The sequence below is a fragment of the Haemorhous mexicanus genome, chromosome 26 (genome assembly GCF_027477595.1).
Source record: "Haemorhous mexicanus isolate bHaeMex1 chromosome 26, bHaeMex1.pri, whole genome shotgun sequence".
Classification (NCBI taxonomy): domain Eukaryota; kingdom Metazoa; phylum Chordata; class Aves; order Passeriformes; family Fringillidae; genus Haemorhous; species Haemorhous mexicanus.
This window is the reverse complement of record NC_082366.1, coordinates 6,005,670-6,029,264: the sequence shown is the minus strand read 5'-3', so window position 1 is coordinate 6,029,264 and position 23,595 is coordinate 6,005,670. Positions and strand designations below refer to the sequence as shown.

Below are 23,595 nucleotides of genomic sequence, written 5' to 3'. Positions count from 1 at the left end.
TTGTTTACTGTTCTTTGTTAAAACCCCCAAACCTTTTCTGATGTGCACAGTTAAAGCTTTCAGTTACCTTCATTAATTGCACTGCAGAAATAAACCAAGGTTGAATGCCGTGTTGGGGTTTTTTTCCACATCTTCTTACTGTTTTGTCCTCTCCCACTTTCCCCTGTTGTGTCCCTTGCTGAGTAGGGACAGCCAGATCCTACAGCTGTGGAACTGCACCCTTAATTCCACAGCAGAGGGTGTGAGATGTATGATCTCTGAGATTATAAAGAAAACCACCCCATGATAAATAGGTTTGGCAGAGAGGAAGTGGAGCCTTTTCAATATAATATGTATTTTTGGAGGCTGACCAAAGTTGTCCTGTTCCCTTCTAAATTGAACAGAAAACAAGGGAACAACTTTCTCTCCAAGGCTGTAATAGCAATGACTCAGTGCTTGTAAAAGTCTACAGTAAATGGGAAAGGAGGAAGATTTATCATAAACCATTTCTTAAACCCCAAAGCTAAACTCTCTCAAAGAGCTCCAAACAATCCTTAAATTCCCTAAGTGAGAAAAAACAATTCTGACTATTTCCTTGTAGCCTGGCTTCTCCTGTCATCTTCCTGGTAGTTGTTGAAGTCTGTGAGTGATTTTTGCTGGGATATTTGTTACTGCAGCGTGGTTAGGAAATGTTGCTACCATCTTCCTCCTCTTCAGAAACCTGCTCATGCAAGGAGGACAGAGGAGCCAAGGCCAGGAGAAAAGTGCTTTGCCCTGGGGGTCCCTGGACAGAATCGTTTGGCATTCACAAATCTGGTTGGAAGCCCCATTATGGAAAGCTTCTGCCTTTTAGCATCTGACCTGGCTTTCCAGGAGATAACAAATGGTGCTGGCTCTGTGGAGGGCAGGGCAGACCTCCGTGCTAGGACAGCAGTGCCAGCTCTGGCTGTCTGCAGTGCCTTAAACTGCCCCTTCAGTCCCTGCCTTTCTTCTGTAGAAAGACTGGCTCAGAGAATGGACCTAGGGATGGATTTTAGAGGGAAAGATTGTAGATTTTAGACTAGATAAAAGGAAGAAATTCTTTCCTGGGAGAGTGCACCCAGATTACCCCGAGCAGCAGTGGCTGGCCCATCCCTGGAAGTGTCCAGACCAGGCTTTGGAGCAACCTGGGATAGTGGAAGGTGTCCCTGCCCATGGCATGGCGTGGGAATGAGATGAGCTTTAATGTCCTTTCCAACCCAGACCTTTCTGTGATTATTTTTTTCAGTCTCTACTCTGTGCTTTGAAGAGATGGGCTGCCAAGTCCAGAAGCTTTACATCTACTCTTACTGCTTAGATTTTTTTCTTCTTAAAACAACAGGGTTATTGCTGTTGCAGATGTTACTTATTAATGGGACCGAGGGATGTAAAAAATAGTGATTTCCTAATGAGGATCTTACTAACTGAAGAAGAAATAATGTACTGGCAGATCCATTAACATGAAAATTTTTGATTTTGTTGCTTGGTGCCATATTGCTAAAGAGCATTTTTCTGTCCCTTATAATTTTAAATTAAAAATTTAAACTTTTTAAAAAATTTTAATATTTAAAAATTTTTTAATATTTAAAAATTTTTTAATATTTAAAAATTTTTAATACCTGAACTACTCTGGTTAAGTCCTGAATATCTCTCAGGATAAACTAGGTTGAAAATTGCTCAGTGGCAGCCAGTGCCACCGAAGAGTGCTTGTGCTGGGTTGTCAGTGTGTTCTCCCCCTCGTGCCCAGGAGCTGCAGGCTGCCCTGGATGTGCAGTCGGTGCAGAGCTGCCAGCTGGCCGTGTCCTTGGAGCACGAGAGGACAGTGACAGACAACCTCCGCAAGGAGCTGCAGATCGAGCACTCCCGCTGCGAGGCCCTGCTGGCCCAGGAGCACAGCAAACTCAGCGAGCTCCAGAAGAGCCTGCAAGCTGAGAAGAACCACTCCTTGGAGCTCCTGGAGTCCCTGAACCACGAGCGTGTTCTGACAGAGCAGCTGAGCATGAGAGTGAAGGAAGGGGCTTCCTGCCAGCACAGGGAGTCGCTGCTGGAGCAAGCCTTTGTCCGAGAGCTCCAAGCCCAGCTGCAAGAGGAGAGGAGCCGAGCTATGGAGCTTGCTGCTGTTATTGAGCAAATGCACCAGAAGGCCATCCTGTCCAAAAGGCAGCTGGAGGCTGAGGTACAGGTGTGCTGTGAGGAAACCCAGAAGGAGAGGGAGGTCAGTGACAAACTGCGAGCCACCCTGGAGTCTCTTCAGGCGCAAAAGCAAGAGGTGATCCGTTCCCTGGAGGCCCAGAGGGAGAGAGAGGTCAAGCTGAAAGTTGACTGGGAACAACTGCAGTCACTCTTCAAGCTGGTTAAAGAGCAAGATAAGAATGGGAAAGAGGAGAGGGAGAGAGAGCAGAAACAGCAGCAGCAGACAGAGCTACAGAAGCAGAAGGACTGGCAGAGAGATCAGGAGAGACTGGTGAGAATGCTCTGCCTTTCACTGAAATAGCCACACACTGAAATGTTCAATCCCCATACACTGGGATTTAGCCCTCTGGATGGTATTCTTTGATTGGAATGCTTCCTTTTGTTAAAAGCATTCTGAAAAATGCATTAAATGAGCTCTTGTCCTGCTTTTGTGAAATGTAGCTGTTTTCAAGGGATTGTGTCTAGGTTTATTGTTGATGGAAGTTGATCTTTAAATCTTTAAAGTTGATCTTTAAATTTTTGCCTGTGCTGGTTGTTCACAGGTGGGGATGGATTTGGGTAAAATGGAGGATGAAACCAAACTAACTTTCATGTCATTGCCCTTATTTTTTGAGCTAGGATCCCAGTTATGACTTGAGAAACCATTGGTCTCACCCTGGGTTTCCCCTTGGATGGAGACCATGCCCACTCCAGTGTCATGAAATGATGATGATTAGGTGTGGTGACACCTACATAAGTGGATATATATAAGATGAAATTAACTGCTGCTTATTTTGTTCCAACAGCAAAACTTGGAACGGCAACACCAAAGGGATGAACAAAGAATTAAAGAACTGCAGGAAATACTTGCAGTTTTAAGAGAAAGAAATCCTCCAACTCCAAACTGTCAGGAGGAACTCTTGTGTACCTCAAGCAAAGATGGAAGTGCCACGCAGCCTGTGACAAAAGAAACTGAAAAACCCCACTTGCAACAGCAGCAGCAACAGCTGGAGAAGATAAGGCAGCAGTTGCTCTTTGTGGTTGTGCACCTAAATGAGTTCATATATAAAACTCTGGATAAGTGAGTTCATAAAATAGCACTTTGCTTTCCATCCTGCTTATTAACTTGTGTGTGTCATGGCTGAGAGCTCTTTTAATTCTTAAAAATGAACAGAACTTGCTAATTTCTCTGTGTATTTGTAGTAATTTGTGTGGTAAATATTGCATAAGTAACACCTCAGAACCTTAAAGTCAAGTAGTGGGAAGAAGCAATTAAATGTGTGTTAACATTCTTACAAATCAGCCTGATACTGAAAAGGTATTTCTGCCTAACAGAACGGTTCATGACTGGTCTGCATCAAATGATGAAGCTGTAGCCTCTTTACTGCAGACATTAAGGGAGCTAAAATCAGATTTGTCTCCTCCTACAACTCAGGTAAGGAAAATATTAACCTATTTTCATGTCCCACTCTTTTGTCATATTGCACAGTCTGCTTCTGAGAGCATTTTTTCCTCGATATGTAATGTGTCCAAGGATCACAAGCTTTGGGATGTGTTGGAGCTTCTCTGTGCATCCAGAGACAGTTGTTTTTCACCCAAATGCCAAGGACTTTTTTTTTCTAAAAGCACCCTAGTGCTTTGTAATCTCAGGAGGGCTGTTCTGATCCAAGCCTGCAGTATTGCAAACATTTTACACAGGCCCAGGGATTACCCAAGAGCAAGCTCAGGTCTATTGATACAAAATACATCAATAACTTTTGATTCCATCTGATTCCCAGATAACTGCAGTTTTCTGTCTTTCTCTAGCAATAGACAGAGACCTATGACTGTCTGATAAGTGAGAAGTTTTTTGTGTCTTCTGTTCACAAGTCTGATGTGTGACAGGCTGCCTTGGCATGTTGCAGCTCTCCCTGCTCACAAAATACAGTTAATATTTTCCTTCTGTCACAGGTAGTTGTCAAGGTGATCATCTCCAGCCTTGAGGAGGGGGATGCAGCCTTTTCTCCAAGTCCATGGGGTTATTTTGGTTAAGCCTTCCTCTCACAAACCTTTAGAGCTGTCAGCTGTAGACAAAAGTCTTGTTGGAGCAGAGTTTCCTCCTTCAGAGATTGACCACACAAAAATAAAGGAACTCAAGTTTCCTGACTTAAATTTTGTTTAACAAAAAAAGTGTTCAGTAGAGCACTTTAAAGACATATGTCTTTCTAGAGACTAGGAGCAAGAACTCCACCTCTGTAGCTTTTCTTCTGTGGGCACAAACCATCCCTCCTCTCTGCCCTCTTTTCAGGCTTTGATTTTATTTTTTTTTTCCCCAGAATCACCTTTTCCTTTAGTCTCCTCCCTGAATTTCTCCTTCCTTAAAGGAGAACCATGTCCTCAGGAGACCAAAGGAATGTTCTGCTGTTTCCCCCTTGAGTTGCAATAAATTGGGGAGTATTGAACAGGGAACTTGGCAAAATGCCAGCATGGAAAATCTGTGCCAAATGGAGCTGTCTGGTCAGTCAGCTGCCAAATGGTGCAGCAGAAGTCAAGGACACAGATGAGTCATGCAGAACTCTGCAGATACTACAGACTGTACTGAAATAAGTTGCTAGGAGAAACTGGGCTCAGATGTTTGTACTGGCTTCTCTAATGTCTAGATTTTATTTCAAGGGATGAAACATCAACTACCTTAAAAAAATACACCAAAACTTCTATTTCATTTGTGATCTACTTCATCATGCAGTGATGTAACTGATGACCATAAATTTGTAATTGATACAAAGAGGGTTCCAAAGGCAGAACTTCCATGAGGGATTGGAGCTGGAGTCCTGAGTATTCCTTATCACAAAACTCAGTTTCACAGAATCTCAGCATGGTTTGGGCTGAAAGGGACCTTAAAGCCCATCTTGTTCCACCCCCTGCCATGGCTGGGAACCTTCTTGGAGCAGATTGCTCCAAGCCCTGTCCAACCTGACTTTGGGCACTTCCAGGGATCACCAGCTCAGCTTCTCTGGACAACGGGCTCTCAGAATTGAATGTGATTTTTCAGAATTCTTCACAACTTGTTTTTGTTGTGTGTGCAGCTGGGTTCTGCATATATGCAGACATCTTCACTATTTTTGTGCTGCCTGTGGATGTAGAGCAAACTCAGATGAATTCAAAGGGGCTTTTCATGCATTTCAGTTCCCCATTGTGCTGTTCAACACCTGATTCCATTGCTGCTTTTCAGGCTCATTGTTACTGTGTTTTAATTTGTCATAAAGTTGGGTCATTACTCAGTTTGAGATGTTGGATGGTGAAAACAATGTGCAAAAGCCATTGTGGCTCACTTCCTTTAGGTTTGTGTTTTAGGTGAGACCTACAGGTGATGCTGAGCCTGTTCAAGAGCTGGAAAGGGAGGCTTGGCAACGAGAGAGGAACATGCTGCAGAACATGCTGAAACAGGCAGAATCCCAGCTGGCTAAAGCCAATGCTGAAATTGAGAAGAAACCAGTGGCAGAAACTTCCAATCCTAAGGTAAAATCATGGGGATAGCCAGCAAAGGGGGTCTCTGGAGCTTGGAGAGCCAGCAGAGCCCCAGCCAGGAGGGATCATTTGAAACTAATCTGCTGGGGGAAAAAGGGATCTGTCAGACTGTGGCATTTATCTTTCAGTTACTGCTGTGATCTTCAGTTGCTATTTTAAAAGGTTGATTTTCTAGACAAACAGCTTGATATGTTATTTTAAATCAGAAGCTTTCCCCCTATGCACCTCATCAGAGAAGTTCCTTTGGAACTTTCTGTGTTAGACAGGCACTTGCATCAAAACTAACCTGGATCTTAGGCATTTCTTTCCAATCTTAAATGAGAGGGAGACTTGGATTTCTTGTCTAAGCATGAAAATAGAAAACATTCATTATTTTTAATCCCTGCTGACTAATTTTAAATACTTGTTATTTTTCTGACACTTTGATTGTAATCAAATCTGATAGCATCACTCCCACCATGTTTTCTGGCTAACTTTTTTTTAAGCAGATGTACTTTCTTTAATAAAGAGTTAAACTGTCCTGGAGTTTTCAGTATGACATTCAGGAGATTTAAAGAGATCTGACACTCCAAATCTGGGTGGGTTTTAGCAGTGTACAGAATTGTTTTGGCTGCCCTCATGTCCTCAGTCTGGACATTTGACCTGAAGACACCTTGTTTGTGGCTGGCTTTTTGCAGCAATAACTGTGAAAAAAATGAATTTTTAAATTTTTTTTTTCCTTTCTGCAGTTGCAGAGATTATATCGGAAGTACATTCGAGCAGAGAGCTTTAGAAAGGCTCTGGTTTATCAGAAGAAATACCTCTTGCTGCTGCTTGGTGGGTTTCAGGACTGTGAGCAAGCAACTCTGTCTCTCATTGCCCGCATGGGCATCTATCCCTCTGCAGACCTGCAGCTCTCTGCATCTCACTCCCAGCCCATCACCAAGTTCAGGTGTGCAGTCAGAGCCATCATGGCCATCTCCAGGTAAAGGCAGAACACTCCCTGTCTCTCACAGGTGATGTTTTCTTGGAAGCTTAAGAAACTGATAGTTCCTGTGGTTTATCCTACATGAGGATTGAGCAGCAGGCATCTCCAGAACTGGTTCAGGCATGACTTGTTAGCTGACTTTGATCTGTACTCAAGAGTTGTAAAAAGCATCTCTAAAAGGAAAGAGGGTTGGTTTAGATGAGATATTGAGAAGTTTTTCCCTCTGAGGGTGGTGGGGTCCTGGCAGAGGTTGCCCAGAGAAGCTGTGGCTGCCCCACCCCTGGCAGTGTTCAAGGCCAGGTTGGACAGGGCTTGGAGCAGCATGGGACAGTGGAAGGTGTCCTAGCTCATGGCAGGAGAATGGACAAGGTGGGCTTCCTTAGGATCCCTTCCAGCCCAAACCATTCCATAATTCCATGGAAAAGCTACTTGAGTGATAGCCAGCTGCAGTCTGTCTGGGAGCCAGCACAGCATCACAAACTGGAGTCCTTTGGGGCTGACCCTTTTCTCCCTGGTGTCACTGCACAGTCTGTCCTGTATCAGAGTGGGATCTGTCAGGAATGGTTCTCTGGAATCCAGCAGTGTGTGTGTCACTGGCTGGGATTTTATCCTGCTGTGTCACTGTCAAATGGGTTTTGCTGGCTGTACATGGGACAACATGCCATCTCCCAATGGCTTTAAGCCCATTCAATGAAAAAAAAAAAGCAGTTTTAAATGTAATTGGTGGTGATTTCTGAGCAATTTCATTGCCTAGTTAAAATGATCACTAGCAAGTTTCTAGCAGGAGATGACACAAGTCTTTGATGTGAATACCATAACAACAGCAAAGGTGCGGCACCTCCAAACTCCTCCTCTCAGGCAGGAAGAGCTCTCTGGAGATCAGGAGCACAGCCAAAACAAGCAAGTCTTTTCAGCAGCTCAGAGATCATTGCAGGGTAAAGTGGGATAAGCCAGCATTCCAAAAACTGAACTTGAAGAAGTCTCCTGTCATTCCCACAACAGTCATTGCTTATGTCACTTAATCGGTTCTCCACCAACAAATAATATTAAAATTTTATATATTTCTGCTTATTTTAATGCTTGTACAAATTTGTTTTCTTACCAAGGTTAAAGTTTTTGGTGAAGAAGTGGAACAAAGTTGGCAGGAAGAGCACACAGGGTGAAAGCATGTCTCACAGCATAGGAGGTAACACAGGTACCTGTTTGGATAAGTACATTGTTTTCTTTGTCATTTCTCTTCACTGATGTGTTCCATTTAAAAACAAAACCCAAGTGGGACAATCTCTTTATTTAGTGTCCATCTGTAGAGCAGATGGATAGATGGTCTGATGCAGGTCAAAAAGGACTTGAGTAACTTGGGGAAAACCTGAGTGTTCCTTTGGGTTACTGATGAGTGCCTTTGTGAGAATTCCAACAAACATCTCAATGCAGCTCCCAGTATTGGGGAAACTGTTGCCCTTGGTGTAAAATTCCATTGTGCCTTTTCAATGCTAAACAAAATTCAGATTAAAGAGTGTACTTTTCAGTACCTGGTACTATGTAATTTTCACTGTTTCTAAGTTGCTGGAAATACTTATTTTAAAAGATAACACCACCTTTCTACATAAACCCACTGTGGTATGATTCCTAAGAAACCTGAATCCTCAAATGCTGAACTTTCTGCCTCAATCCAAAATAGCATCACAATTCTGTTAATTACAGTTAAAACAAAACAAAAAAAAAACCCACAAAAATAAAAAAAGCATTTAGCTGTAGAAAGTGTATTGACCTGCATTTAAAACCAAATTTAAGCATGCTCTGCTGCCATTTCCATGGGTTTATTGGATTTGTTTATGACAGCCTGTTCTCAATGGTTCCTAGTGTGTATTTTTTAACCCTCCATGTTTACCACAGCCTCTGGTGCTAGAACAGAAGTCCTGAAAGAGCAGCAGCCCCCAGCTGGCCCTGTGAGCTCTCCCCCTATCCAGGACAGGGAGCAAGGGCTGTGCCACAGAACCAGCTGTGCTGCAAGGTTCCTCTCCCCACGCTGCTCCTCCCGCTCACACAGCAGGTCAGTCTGCAGGGATGGGAGATGCTTTGGGTATTGGAGGGGTTTCTAACTTGGAGGGGTTTGGCACACAGCCAGGTAGTCTTCTGTGTGCACGGAATTCAGCACAAGGTTCTGGAGAGTTTGAGACCTGCATGAGCTTCCTAAAGACTTAATTCTACCCCCCCCCTATTCCTCTGTCATGGCATGTGTGTTTGTGACAGCCCTGCTAAGAAAAGTCACCTGAATTATGTGGAACAGGCTGTTAATAACAGCAGCTCTGACTGGTGCTCAGTGGGACTGGATTAGTGGTGGCTCAGGTCTGATTCTGATGTAGATCCAGGCTAGGCTAAATGATGCCTGCTGCTGCTCTTGTTTCCAGGAACAGCTATATCAGTGGAAAGGGTGGTGATGGCTCCAGTTTCCTTTGCCCAGAAATCCTGACTATATGAATGGAACTGCTGGATATACTTGAGAGTATAGCATGGAAAGGAGAAAATCATTTGTTTTCTTTCCAAGGTTGCACCCGTCCCCAAGTTCAGCTCCAGACAAGTCCCTTGTGCCACCTCAGGATCCTGAACAGTCACTCACAGAATACATCCATCGCTTGGAGCTGATTCAGCAAAGGCTGCGAGGGGTGCAGCCAGGTAGGAGCCACCTTCTCACCCCTCACAGCTCCTGCAAGGCTGGGCTGCTTTTCACAAGGATCTTTCTACACACTGCCAATAAAGAGCAGCATTTTAAGGAGTGATTATTGTTATTGGGGGGTAACAAAGTCAGTCTCTGAAAGGAAACCTTTCTGAATTGTGTCTAAAACTGCTCCAAGTGGGGCATTTCTCTAAGTTCACAGTGAAAGAGATAAGATGGAATAATTTCATGTGATTTCTGCCTCTTCCTCCTGTTCCCAAATCTAAACAAGCAAGTGTTGTAATTCAAATGAAGCTGTGTATAGAGTTAATTTGCTTTCAAGTCAAACATAGCTGTTGTAATAGCTGAGCAGGGCTTTCTCTGCAGCACAAGCTGTAATGCTTCCCTTAATTATCACTTCCTTATGTTCATAACAGATTTTTAAAAAAGATTTGGAGGCTGGTAAATACAGCCATCTCGTTCTGAGACTTATCAAAGAGCACACAAAGGATTGTAGTGGCATTTTAAACAGTTCCCCCCAATTTCTAGACCAGATTTACTTCGTTTAATTAGTCTAATTACCTCCTCTTATTACATGTTGGTTATAGCACAGAAACACTTTGTCCTAAAGAGCAACTTGCAACCTATCATCCTGAAATCCTGAAGAGTTGGGGGCCTTTGACATTGTTCTCAGCCATGAGAACAGTGAAACCTAGAAACTTTAGTACCATGACTTTGTGGGTTTGTTTGTTTTGGGGTTTTTTTCCCAAGTACTGCAGCAGCTGCATGGCTGATACAGATAGATAAACAGATTTTAGACTTGAAACCTGGCAGCCTGTATGGAAGTGTAACACATTTTGCTTCATTCCAAGTGTGGAATAAGTGCTCCACAGCTGGAACACCATAAACACTGCTGTGAAAAGTGTTTATGATTTCTGTCATTTCCATATTACCAGGATGATTATGTCCAGGCATTACAGAATGAAGCTGCAATCTTTAGAACAGTGCTGTCAGCCAAGTGATTTCCCAGCTCCTAATGAACTAAAGAATCACCACAGGAGTGGCAGAACTGAGCTGTCAGAGCAGGTAAAGCAGCCTGTGGTGGAGCACTGCTCCCAGGGTATGAAGGTTTGCTTTGGCAGATGTTTAGGCTTTCAGATCCTGTTTGGGATTGCTCCTAGGTGGCTCGTGGAAATTGGAATTGCTTTCAGTGCAGCTCATATGAAGTGCTTTGAGGAAATAACATGCTGCTAATTGTACACTGTTGCTTCATAACACAAGCAGTTTTCTAATATCAGTCTGTTTTTTTTTTTAATTTAGGACAAGTGCTAGGTTCACCTCATCAGAGAAACCTAAGAAAGTGATGGGAGCACCTAGAAAATCTATCCTGCAAGTTCCTGCTTCCTCTGAGTTGGTCCTCACTCAACAGATGCACTTGCAATCTGCCATGCAACTGAATAAAGGGCAGTGCTTTTAAAGCAGATTTTTATATGACTCTTTTTATTATATTTTAGTACTTTAAGAGGGACTTACTTTTCACTAAGAACAATGTTTTACATTCTCATGTGAAATTAAGTCAACAGCTGAAGTGTGCCTGCATCTCTGTATTGTAAACTGCAAAAAGTCTCTGTGGTGTTTATTTTTCTATAGTGTATAGGTGGATTCCTTGTAAAAAAAGTTATTAAAATGGCATTTTATTAGTGAATTTTACATTGTGTGGTTGTTTATTTCAGTCATACCTATTTATTTCTTTTGCTGTTCCTAGAATTGCTAGGGTTTTAATATTTCTGTAGGATCATTCCAATTAAATGAATAGCTCAAATACTCTCAAAAATCTCAAAGGTACCTGGAGCTTTCTGCGAATTTAGGGTTTGCTCTTCTGCTTTTTCAGTGCATAAATTCCCCCTCAGTCTGTCCAATTTATTCTGTACACTTCTAGCTTCATTTTTCTAGTTCAAAAGGCCCATAGTTTTAACTCATTGTACCAAACAAAACCTGTGACCTCTGTCTACATCTAAGGTAAGTGATCCTGCCTGTGTCTGCTGCCTTGTGCTGTGGTTGCCTTCAGGGGGGCAGTTCCAAATGTGTATGAAGCTGCTGGGTGAAGAAGAGCAAAGAGGTGCTCTGGTGGCACACCCATTTCCAGTCACAATGTCTCAGTGCAAAAATGAGAGAGATCCAAGAATATCGTGCTGAATAACACTTTTCTGTGATTTTCTATATTTCTTTAGAAAAGGCATAGGAAGAATTAAAATACCAGAATATTTTAAACGTCTGGACATGTGAAATCTCTACTTTTGAAGCAGTTGTGTTTTATAACTTTGGAGCACAAGAGAAATCTCTTCTGGAGGCAAATTATTCTGCTGCAGCCTATTAAAAGATTTTCCTCTACTGGGTATTTAGAATTATATAATGGCATTCATCTGAGATTGCTTTATTACTTATTTAACTGCCTTTGTCTTGGTAAACTCATATTTATCTGTCAGGTAGATCACCATTTGGTTCTCTGGAAAAACAAGTGGTAGAGATAGATCTTGGCACGTGTACAGATTTATTACCCCCTGACAGCTATAGGAGAACCCTTGAACTGACTGAGTGTAAATTTAAGAGAGCTGTGAACAAACAATACTTGATTTGGTGTGAAAGCTTGGCAAAAGTAACTGAACTTGTCCAGAGTTCCAAACCAATTTGAGCTCAGTTTAATCTGGCTCAGTGACAGTCTCATATTTCTTTTAAAAATCAGATTCTAAGAGTCCTAACACTTTGAAATCTGCACAGAAATGATGCCTTGAGAGGCTGCCTAGAACAGAGGCTGGACAGTGTTAAAGGAATAAAGCAGGTGTTTATTAAAAGGCCTTCAAAGGATACACCTTGGGCTGTACAAAGGCCTGGCCGAGGCTACACACAATGTGGGTGACAGGTCACACATTTTCACACTCTTATAAGTTTTGGGGGTTAATTGTCCAATTACAGCTTCAGGTTATGCAGTCCCCTCCTCCCAGATTGCTGTTATTTCTACTTCTTGGGCCTGAAGCTGCACTGGTGTCCTTGGTTCTCAGGCTGCAAAAGGATTGTCTTGTCTGACTAAACTGTGAGGAGAACTTGCCAACACTTTATATGTCAGAGTTATGTATTAATGCAGTATGGAATCTGGAAAATATCAAAGCTAAAAGTTATGGTATCAAAGGACTCCAACCCAGTAGGATCTGAGCTACAGGTAATGTGTTCCCTGTGGCTATATCCCCACCAGCTCCCTGAGACCCACAGTGTTCTGGAGGGCAGTGGAAGCAGAAGTGTTTCTGCCCACTGTAAGGATTGACATTTTAAGCAGCATGGTTTTCTTAGTGCTGGTGTGGTGTGTCCATGCCCTTGGAAGGGCAGCCATGTGGGACACCTGTGCTGTAACCTCTGTAACGTGAGTAGAAAAATCAGAAGCCCCAATGTGAACCCAAACAGGAGCAGTGTTCTGGACAGGAGCAGTTGTTCACAGAAAACTACTCCCCAGCTTTCCCTATTTTCTAATTCTAGCAAAGTAGTACTGGCAGAGCGCTTTGGGTGGGTGGGAGCACTGGCCAGGCCCTGGATTTGCCTTTGCCCGAGCCTCTGGGAGGCTGCAGGAGTGCCAGGCCATCGGGCTGTGATGCCCAGCCACACACTCACCCTGGAGCCTGCAGCTGAGCAGGGAGAAGCCACGGCAGCCTGAGCACAGCCTCCAACCCAAAGGCTTCCTGCTGCTCCCCACTGCCCTTTGAGAGGTGGCTGGCTTCAGAACAGACACTCTCACTAAATCTTTTACTTTTTACATCTATACAGTCCCAGGCACCACTTTACATCTAGGCTCTCGGAGTGGAATTCCGTGCCATGAAACTGTCCCTGCTCTATCCTGGGATACCCGGAGGGCCCCGTGGGCTCAGGCTGGGCCACAGTTCCCATTTCCCGTCGGGAGGGAAAGGGCAGTTTCGGTATTTACAGGAAAGGGGCCTCAGCGGAACAGGTGCCAAGGCAACGAGAAGGGTGGGCAAAGCCGGGGACCCCCAGAAGGGCAGCGCGGGGCCCGGCGGCGGGCGGGCCGTGCCTCAGCCCCTCCCGGCGGCTCGGCCCCGGCCCGCCCCTGAGCGGCCCGCGCGGCCCGGCCTGCGGCAGCGGCTGCGCGGGGCGGCGGGGCCGGCGCCACCTCCTCCCTGCCTGCCTGCCTGCCTGCCTGCCTGCCGGCCCGGGACCGCCGCTGCCCGCCTCCGGCCCGCCCCCGGCCCCACCTGCGGCAGCGCTGGGCGGTGGCTCCGCCGGGCCCGCTCGCTGCTCGCCCACCCGCGCCATGGCGGCGGAGCGCGGGGGCTGCGCGCTGGAGGCCGTGCCGCTGCCGCCCGAGGTGCGCGAGAGCCTGGCCGAGCTGGAGCTGGAGCTGTCGGAGGGTGAGTGGGGCCGGGCTCCGGGGCGGGCATGGCCGGCGGCGAGGCAGGAAGGCCGCGCTGCCGCCCAGGGGCCTGGGGGCGGCGGCGGCTTCGCCCCCCGGCGCAGCTCTCGGCGGGCCCGGCTCCGCTCCTGCCGGAGCCCTCAGCCGGGAGCCGGGAGCCGGGAGCCGGGCTCGGGCGGGCCTGCGCCTCCCCCGCCGTCCCCGCGGCTGCACCGACCGCCCGCGGCCCCTGCGGCCGGCGCCTGCTGGAGGCCCCGCAGGAACTCGTCCAAACGGGCAGTTAGTGTGCAGCTGGATACTCTGGAAAGACAATTTTATTTTAGTTTCAATATCTGTTCCTAACTGTAGGTAAAACCTTAAATCGCCCTCTCTGTATCTGTCGGTAATTTCCAACTTTTTTGTGCTTCACTGTATATACAGTCAGGAATATGATGATGATCGCTCCATTTTTATAGAACCACCTGAATCGTAGAATGGTTTGGGTTGGAATCTTAAAGCTCGTGCTGTTCCATTCTCCTGCCGTGGGCAAGGACACCTTCACTAGACCAGGTTGTTCCAAGCCCCATCCAGCTTTCCCTTGGAACATTTGCAGGGATGGGGCAGCCACAGCTGCTCTGGGCAGCCTGTGCCAGGGCCTCACCACCCTCCCAGGGAAGCATTTCTCCCCGGTATGCCATCTAACCCTGCCCTGTAGTCAGTGGGAAGCCATTCTCCCTTGTCTTGTCACTCCAGGCCCTTGTCCAAAGTCCCTCCAGCTTTCTTGGAGCTCTTCCAGGCACTGGAAGGGGCTCTAGGGTCTCCTTAGAGTTTTCTCTTCTCCTAAACACCCCCAGCTCTCCTTGCCTGTCTGCAGAGCAGAGGGGCTCCAGCCTGTGCATTAATGGGCCCAGAGGTGACAATAGGCAGTGCCAGGCACAGGGGCACGGTGACCTTTTGATGGATTTTCAGCCCCCAAAAGGCGACATCCCTTCCACCTCCAGGTCGGCGTCTGGTGATAGCAGCCCTGTGGGTGTCAGTCGTGGTATCTCTGTTCAAGAGCCGGGGAAGGATTTTTTGCATAGTGATTCTCTGGCGTGGCCTGTCCTGCAGACAGGCAGGTGGAAGCACTTGGCACAGGAGGGCTTGCTGGGGTGGAGGTGACAGAGGCAGCATGTTCTGGGAGCAGTTGCTCCTTGCATTCTCCCCAGTTACTCTGTCAAGCTGCACCCTTGAATAGAAGAGCTAAAAACCTGTTAATGCCACCTGTGCTTTTGGGATTAGGGGCATCCAGTGTGCTCCTCAGATGTTGCAGCTTTCAGATCAGCAGGTTCAGGTGCGCAAAACTGGGGCTAATTCACCTAAACATGAGCTGCCTGATTCGGGTCACGGTTTCAGAAATTATTCACAGGTCTGCTGTCGTCATTTCCAGTGTGGAAGCTTTGGTGCAGAGGCAGGGGAAAAGTGTAGGATGGGTGACTGTTGTCCAAGTGTAACCTGTTGCTGCATGCCTGCTGGCACAGGCAGCAGCAGCACCTGGCATGGCCTGTTGCATGTGCAAGATGAGTTCCTGCGTGTGAGCTCCGTGGCCATGCTGGCTACAGTGGTTCTTCCTGTGTGCCTGCTGACACGTGCAGGGATATCCTGGGGCTGGCTCCTCTGCTGTGTAGTTCCTGTCTGTGTGTTTGTTTAACTGATAAAATATTTTTTTATGGGGGGATCTGCAGTGTGTCAGAGCTGTGAGAGGCCTGAAGTGATTGCATGCTGTCCTGGTGCTGTGGGTCTGATGGGAAATGTGTTTTTCTGTGTAACTGCTGGATTAATGGAGTGATTGGGTGAAGTGGTTATGTGACCTCGAATTTCTTGATCACTCAGAAGATTTAGTTTATGAGCTTAGATGTGACTCCTTTTCTGTGTTTCCTAAACTGGAAAACCTTTGCAAGTAGTTCTTCAACATCTGGTAATATGTTATGTGCTCGTATCCTGCCTTGCTTGCTGTTTGTATGGGCAGCTTTTAGTGGAGCCCTCCATCATTGATGCTCAGAACTTGCATACTTGGAGAGGAAGGAATAGCAGTCTGAGATTTCTTACACTGCACATGCCTCGAGTTAGAGAAGGTCAGTACTTGGGCAGATGTTCCATCATCTGAGAGGAACTGTGAGGGGACAAAGAGAAAAGGAGAAACATGAGAGCAAGTTCCTTTCTAGTTTGTCTGTGTTCTTTGTTAATTGGAATATTTGTGTGTTGTGATGAGGCAGGAGTAATGTCTGTTCTCTTTGATTACATTATTTTCACCTGTAAAATATAAGTCAGGATGATAATTAATCGCCTCCTTTGGTTTTACTTCAGATGATCACAGCAAAAGGTGGGAACAGGGTTTGTGTTGAGGTGTAGAGAAGAACGGAGCCGTTGGTACTTTCTAAAGAGAGCTCAAAATCCTAAGTAGAGCATTCAGCTGAGAAGAATTTTGGATGGGGATGGAATGCCAGTTCATGCCACAATTCCAGTCATATGCACTGTTAGGAATCCTTCAGCTTTACAAGATCCTAATCTCTTGCTTGACATTGTTTGTATTCTTCCTGTAATGGAAAAATAATAGTTCAGGACAAAAAGTGACCCTACTATGATGCTACTGTGTTGCTTTGTTATATCAGCACTAATTTATTTATCGTTGAAAAAAAATTGTGAATCCTGTAAAGAAACCTGAGAGATCTGCCCACAACCTTTTGAGGAGATAAGGGCAGTTTTGAGGCCATGCCTGGCACCTAAGCTGAGTTTCAGCTGTTGGATCTGTGGGCTAGGCTTGCTTATCTTAAGGCTCAAAGATGCTGCAGCTTTCTGATGTAATGGAAATATGCAGAGCTCCCTAATCAGGCTGGCAGGATCTGTGTCAGAGTATGGTGGGGATGCTGTAAGCTCCTGTACTTGTTTAGGAACTATAAATTATTGGAGTTTGGGGGTTTGGTTGGTTGTGGGTTTGTTTGTTTTGGAGGTTTGGTGTTGTTTTTTCTTCCCTGTCCTGAAAGAGAGCTAAGGTTATAAGCAGTTCTTAAAAAAATTCTTATCTGCAGTGGGGATTCTGTAGGAAAGTCATTAATGTGCATTCTAAAGCCTGTACTTTTTCTATGATATGGCATCATGTATTTGTACATATTTTTATGTACCTAAACTTGTACACCACCTTGGAACTGGGCTGGTTTTTTGCTTTTTTGGGTTATCTGTGCAGGAAGGTGCTTCACGTGTTCCTTGATCATCTAAGGACAAGATAGGTAGAAGTAGTCAAAGATAAAATTGTGTCATGTGTTCATGGAGCAACAAGGACCTGGTGTCAGCTTGTGTGGTGGTGGTGGCAGTGTCCTCAGCCAGCAGTTCAGGACTTACAAGAATATATGACTGTTTGTTTGTTTTCTTGGGAATTTTTGGTGCTTGTTGCTGTCTGGATCCAGTTAGCCTGGGCCATTTTCATGCACAGCACTGGATTTGCTTTCAGTAAAAATCAGATAAAAACTGGGAGAAGAAAAACACAGTTGTACCAACTTTGGGTGGTGTTTGACCTGCGTGTGAATGGTACAACATTTTCTTGGGCTGAATTTCTGCACCTTGAAGCATTAAGTATATGGCTTTGGGTTTTCTTCTGTTTGCTAGGAATTTGTAGATTGGTCTTGCTTCAGACTCAGTGATCTTGGAGGTCTTTTCCAGCCTGAATGATTGTATGAACTAAGCTGAAGCTCCAGAGATTACCTGCAGTAAGGAGGCTGAAGAGATTTGATTTTTTTTGCTAGTTCAAATCTATTCTGTTACTGCACCCATTGACAGATGGGGAGCACTGCTCTCAGTGGCTTCTATCAAACAGGCTGAAGGATTAGTTCAGAGATAGAAAAGTATTTCATGTAGCTTACCATCTTAATTATAACCTCAGTTATTTCTCAGTTGATGTGGGGAGGAGCATTTTCTGCTTCCTGCCACGTTGCTCATAGGTTTCTCCTGAGCCTGGCTGAGCTTTAGTGGCAAAGGATGCAGTTCATGTGGAGTTCCCCTTAGAAAGTCTTTACATCTGCCAGGACTGAAAGCTGACTCTCATGTGATTTTTATTTCAATTTTTTTTTCACCTTTTAAGAAAGGAAGAAATTGGATGTATGACAAGGAAGCTTTCCCTGGGTTTTTATTATTTTGGGGATTGTTTTGCAAGGGTTGGGGGGTTTTTGGCACATTTTGAGGTACTGAGGGTAATTCCTGAGTGGAAGATACCAGCTATGAAGTGTTCCCTTGGGGGAATCCTGGAAAAAAAGAGAGGTATTGGAGTTAGTGATGTGATAGTAGGAAGCTGGAAAGGTAAGAAGTCACTAGGAATGAATTGAAAAGCAGTTTAATGATATGACCTTAACAAGGGAATTATAAATTAATTATATCATCATAATTGTAAATTATAATACTTTGATAACATTGTGGGTATTAGAACACTCATTATATAATAACTGTAAATTATAATTAATCACCTGGTTTAGTGTAAGGGTGCCTGACCATAGAAGGGTATTGAAACTAGGTGAGCTTTAAGGTCCCTTCTATCCAAACCATTCTCTGATCCTGTAAATGTGAGCACCTCCCAAATGGCAGCAGTTTTAGAAGATTTCTCAGGTTTGGTCCAGTTAAAGGTGCTTTGTCTTTCTCATGCAATTGACAACCAGATACTTCTTATCTGACAGTAGGATTAGTGAAGGTAAATAACCAAGTAGCTTGGCAAGGACATGCAGAGGCAATGCCATCAAATGCATGGATCCAGGAAAAAAGATGCAGGACACAATCCATATTTTGGGGAAACAGCAGTTGCAGAGATTATGCAGGTGTGGTATGGAAGAATAAGTGACTTAAGGTACTGCCAACCTGTCTCTTCCAGATCATCACTAATGTTGGTAAGGATATGTTACTGCAAAAGAGTATTTCTCAGGCCTTTGGTGATGGTATCACTGCATGGCAGATTCTGGAAATGTGTGTGGTGTGTACTGAGGTTGATTAATCTTTCTTCCCTAACATGCTTTGTTCTTAAACAGCTGATTTAAAAATTATTCTTGTGTTTACTGCTGTATTGTGATAAAGATGCATTTCACAAATGAGGTTTGAACAAACCTTGGTTCATAGAAAATTCTGCTGCTGAGCCCCTGCCTTGGCAGCAGCCTGGGATCAGCATGTTACATTCAGCCTCAAACAGGTGCTGGCCGAGGGCTTGAGCATCTGAGACTGCAGGCACCAAAGCTGGCTTTGCTTTGGCTCTTTTTAACAGATAAACAAGGAAAAAGGTGCAGTTGGCAGAGACCTCAGCAGCATGGGATGGGCCAGGTTGGAAGGGACCACAGTGGGTCAGCTGGTCCAGCCTCCCTGCTCAGCATGTTGTTGCCAATGTTGGGTTCTTGCTGTTCAGGGAGAGCTCCATTTCATCAGAAAATACACTTAATGAGTAGTGTTGCAACTGGAAATAAATTGTAAATAAGTTAAGCCACCACAGGGACCCATGCTGGGGCTTCCCAAATGTGCAAGCACTGAACTGTTCTGGTCCTAATAGGGATTGATGGGCTTTTTTTCCTGCCATGAGAGGATGTCTGTGTGCACCAGCTGGCTTGCTTTGCTGCCTCCTTCTGTGAATAATTCAGCTGGTTTCATTTTTTTATTTCCTTTCAGTTTATCATTCTGTAGTTCAGCCAGGATCTCTGAATCATTCAACTGATTCTTTGTGATCGTGTCAGATGATTTATGTGCACCCAATATATCAGTGAGGTCTCATTTCTTAGTAAAATTATATTGTATTATGTTATTCATGTAGCTTTAACATGAATACTGATGAAGTTTGATTTTTTTTTAAATATGACAGTGTTTTATTTTAAGAAGTCAAAGTGTCTGCATTCACCATAAAATTTTGCCCAATAGTCACCCCCCCCCACCTGTTATTTCAAGATTAACTGTACACCTTTTCTCTAAAAGCATGGTTTTACAGTGCATGTCAGGAAACTAATCAAATCTGAAACTGAGACTAGAAATCCATCGAAAAAGTTTCATGGTTTACAAACAGAAATAACTTGTGTGTGGAGTAGACACTGCAGGTTACAGACCTTCTCATTGTATGTTTTAACATACTTGGTGAATTTTGAGTGTTTGCTGCTGTTGGAGTGTTTTGGGGTTTGCTGGTGGGTTTTTAAATTATTTTCAGACTCATAGATGAGTTGGATATTTCCATGGTCATGGATTTTTGAGTCAGTCTGCTTCAGTCTTTAGTGTGGTGCATCATGCCTAAATGGCTGTGATTGCTATCAACATTTAAATCTGAGCTTTTTGCAAGTAGTAAGTATGAAATGTTCTCTTTCCTGTAAAATATCTGTGGCTGATGGTGTAACTTCTTGCACGTTAGTGGAGGGAGGAAAAAAAAAATCAATGTTGCTGGCATCCAAAACCACACCATAAAAATAAAGTTTCATACCAGTTTAATAATGTAAAGGATCTTCATTGCATTAATCACTGTGCATTGTGCAATGAGTCTGTGAAGGATGGGAAAGGAAAAGAAGCTGTGCTTTAGAAAGGCTTTTCTTTGATTCCTCCATGCCTGGCTGTTTCTAGATTTGCATCTTCAGGCAAATCTAGAGGCAGTTTTCATGGAATTTTTTGGGGATACCATAGAATGACTTGATTCAGATAATTATTTCTGGCTTTATTCATTATAATAATTGGCTACTATGTGTCAGACAGTTATTCTACTTTGGTATTTTATCCTTGACACAGCTGGGAAGTGACAAACAGAAACTCTGAGTGTTTTCATCTCTATAGTACACTGAGATTTTGATTGTTTTGAAATAGCATTTCCATGATGGGGAGCACATTGCATGTGTACAGCATTCTTTCTAAAGCTTTTCACTTTGGAATCTTACTAAATAACTCTGTTAGAGTTATTCATAAGTAAACACCAAGCCCTAATTTTTGGCTTGAAGTTTAAAGACCCTGTCCATTGATCTGCCTGACCACTCCTGGTGTTTTTTCCCAACTTTTGTTGGCTTTGTGGAAGCAGGCAGTACATTCCCTGTGGGCCAGGGCAGTCCCATTCCCTCCTGCCCATGTGTGTAGCTTTGCTCAGCCTTTGGAAGGGAGTGGCAGAGTTGCTGATCTCCATCCTCATGAGGACTGGCAGTGCTAGCTGCTGTGGTAGGTGTTGTTCACCCACAGGTGTACCTAGAGCTGGCATCTGTCAGTCAGTCTGTGTTCTGCAGGGAGCTCCAGCATAAAGGGACGTGGCAGAGTTGGAGCCTTTCCTGTCTCCCTGTGGACCAAGCTTAAGGATTTACTGCAGCAGGGGAAGAACAGTTCATTAGTTTGTTCATTAGTTCATTTTCTAGGCTTAACTGAGCCTAGAAACTGCTGCTAAGGCTGCCTTTGTGGTCTGGTTATTTAACCTTCTGTGCTCTGTCAGATGCTGACTCCTGGCAGATGAAGCAAATAAGTGTTTAAGCCAGGCAGCTCCAGAGTTTCAAAGGAGCAGCTCTCTCTTCTCCCTGCCTACACACACACTTCACCAGTGTGGGTTGTATGGAACAGAATAACCTCGAATGCTCTGACTTTGCACATCCTCTCTGAACTGCAGCATTCACCCACCCTTGGCTTTTTAAATTTGTAAAATACAAGTGGTGCCTTTGTCCTGCAACTGCTTTGAAACTTCAAGGTGAAAAGGTGATAGATAAATGTGCCAGGATAGAATTTTCTTATTCTCATTTCAAATTTTCTAATTCTAAATGCTACTTTGGATTGCTTTGTCAATTGCAAAATTCCTAATGGCTTGATCAAACTAAGTTTATTAGTGTTGATAATTCCTTCTATAATTTATTAGGCAATTAATGGTATTGTAAGATAGAGTCCCACTGTGTAATTGTGAACAGAGTGGAAGACCTGATCTTTTGCTGTTAACATACTGGTCAAATTCCTTCAATTTCTATCATTAAGATACATATGGTTAGCTAGCCAGTATTTGCCTAGTGTCTAGAACTTGATGTTCCAGTGATTCTCTTGTATGTGCAAAGGTTTAATGAAATTCTGCATTTATACAGTTGTGTATCTCCATGCTACTGCTTTTACATCAGACAAGTTTTGTACTTCCATAACTTAAATTCCCTCAAAGGGTTGCAAGTCCTGCTGCAAATTAGGAATTACCAGCACCACTCATTTTCAGTGGAGTTGTGCTAAACTTCTAATACTGCTTTAAAGGCATGGTGGTGCTCTCAGGATGTTTCAAATGAGGTCTTTGAAATAGAATTTCTAATGGCTTAGTCAAATGCATCACCATATGAAATGATCAGATGTCATTTCCATTTTAAAGAGATTCCTGTAATATGAAAGATCCCAATCAAGATGTTTTCACACTTCACTTAGCTCATCATATGCAAACTAAATTAAGGTATCAGTCGACCTACCAGATGTGGTAGGCACAGAACTATCAGAGCCCATATTTCAGGGATGGCAGCAAGTGTTGGCTGCTGTATAGTTTGGAGACCCAAAACTTTCTTTGATTGCAAGTAATGATTTTCATCTTTTTGTTCCTTTATTGCCTGTTGATGAGTTTGGCTTTTGCCTGATTTACATAAGTGTAGTGTCTGGGAGAACAAGTGTCAGGTAAGTCTTGGAATAGGTGCTAGTAATAGGTTTGGAGGAGCTGTTCTGGTTCCTAGATTTAGGTGGTGATAAAAGCTTGTGGGTTAAATAAAATTATTGTGGGCAGAATCTTTTTGTGGCACACCTGTGTGTGTCCCAGCTTGGAGCTCACAGGTGTGCATATGGAGAAAATATGTCCCAAACCACTTCCAGTTTTCTTTAGACTGTTTAATTTCTGCCATTGTTCCTTAACCTTCTCCCATCTTTTCCAATGTTTCTGTAGTTTATCTTAAAGGATTTGTATTTTGATCTTTGGTTCATCTTCTTTTTTAAAAAGGTTGTTTAAGGCATAGAATTAGCAATGGTGTCTGCTGAATTGGTTCTTCCACTTCCACCAAGTTTTCAAATGCAGTGACAGCTGTCCCAGAAGCATGGGGGATATGCTTTAAATACTTCTAGAGATGACATGTGAGTTATGCTTTAGACTGGCAGCTTGCCTGCCTTTCCAAACCACCCAGGAGCCAGCTCTGAGGCAGAAGCCAGTGTTGGTGCCTGTGGCTTTATCCTGAAGGAGCTGGCAAAGGTTTCTGCAGCCAAGGTGTTGGACCTGCAGCTGTGGCTGTGCTCAGCAGTGCCAGACAGTGCAGTTGTGAGAGGTTTCATCTTGCAGAGCTGAGCCAGTGATTAGGTTCATCCACGTTTCAGGTACAGTCAGCTCATTTAGAGATGTTTCTGCTCTTGACCTCTGCAAACTGGGGACCAGGAGCCATTTCCCTGTCTTTAGAAGTGCCAGGCTCTCACAGATCCATTCTCAGTTCCATCTAGAGAATTTGGCATTAATAATCTCTTAGGTCTAGTGCTAACGTGGTGGAATAGAACCACACCTGGACAGAATCAGGGTAACTACATGACAGATTCTTGTGTTCACTAATGAAGAATATATTTTTATAGCTCATGTTAAGAAATGCTGCCACTTTCATCTCTGTCTAGATTAATTTTCTTGGTACCTCTGACATATTTTATGATATATACCAAGTAAAGATCTCTTCCAAGCAGAGCTCTCACAGCTCAGCCCAGTGTCTGGCTTTATGCAGGCTTCCCAGCTGCCTTGCTGAGGCCAAGGAACCTCAGATTGCTTTTGTGTAATCCAGTAACTCAGGAGAAAGTGAGGCTAAATGACAGCAGCTGTGGCCCCGCTGTACCAGTGTGGCAGAGTGGCTCTTTTTGGAAGAAATGAGGGATCACAAAAACCCCATATGATGGGTGAATCCCCCTGAGGCTCTGGGGGCA

At 44.2% G+C, this 23,595-nt stretch overlaps 2 protein-coding genes across 11 annotated transcripts in view; both read left to right on the top strand.

Moving 5' to 3' along the window:
* PCNT (pericentrin) overlaps positions 1–11,001 on the top strand; it is a 63,706-nt gene extending 52,705 nt beyond the window's left edge. For 9 of the 10 annotated variants that reach the window (XM_059868326.1, XM_059868327.1, XM_059868332.1 and 6 more), the window contains 9 exons: positions 1,745–2,461; positions 2,976–3,250; positions 3,505–3,604; positions 5,503–5,667; positions 6,405–6,640; positions 7,750–7,838; positions 8,537–8,693; positions 9,189–9,316; positions 10,617–11,001. In XM_059868326.1, coding sequence (XP_059724309.1) covers positions 1,745–2,461; positions 2,976–3,250; positions 3,505–3,604; positions 5,503–5,667; positions 6,405–6,640; positions 7,750–7,838; positions 8,537–8,693; positions 9,189–9,316; positions 10,617–10,660 — 1,911 coding nt within the window. In that variant the 3' untranslated portion in view covers positions 10,661–11,001. Of the gene's footprint in view, positions 1–1,744; positions 2,462–2,975; positions 3,251–3,504; positions 3,605–5,489; positions 5,668–6,404; positions 6,641–7,749; positions 7,839–8,536; positions 8,694–9,188; positions 9,317–10,616 lie in introns of those variants that run through there. The other variant, XM_059868331.1, reaches the window with a different exon arrangement.
* A 2,551-nt stretch (positions 11,002–13,552) lies between these two features.
* Positions 13,553–23,595, top strand: part of DIP2A (disco interacting protein 2 homolog A) — a 60,309-nt gene continuing 50,266 nt past the window's right edge. Inside the window, exon 1 of the mRNA XM_059868347.1 lies at positions 13,553–13,708. Coding sequence (XP_059724330.1) covers positions 13,612–13,708 — 97 coding nt within the window. The 5' untranslated portion in view covers positions 13,553–13,611. The remainder of the gene's footprint in view (positions 13,709–23,595) is intronic.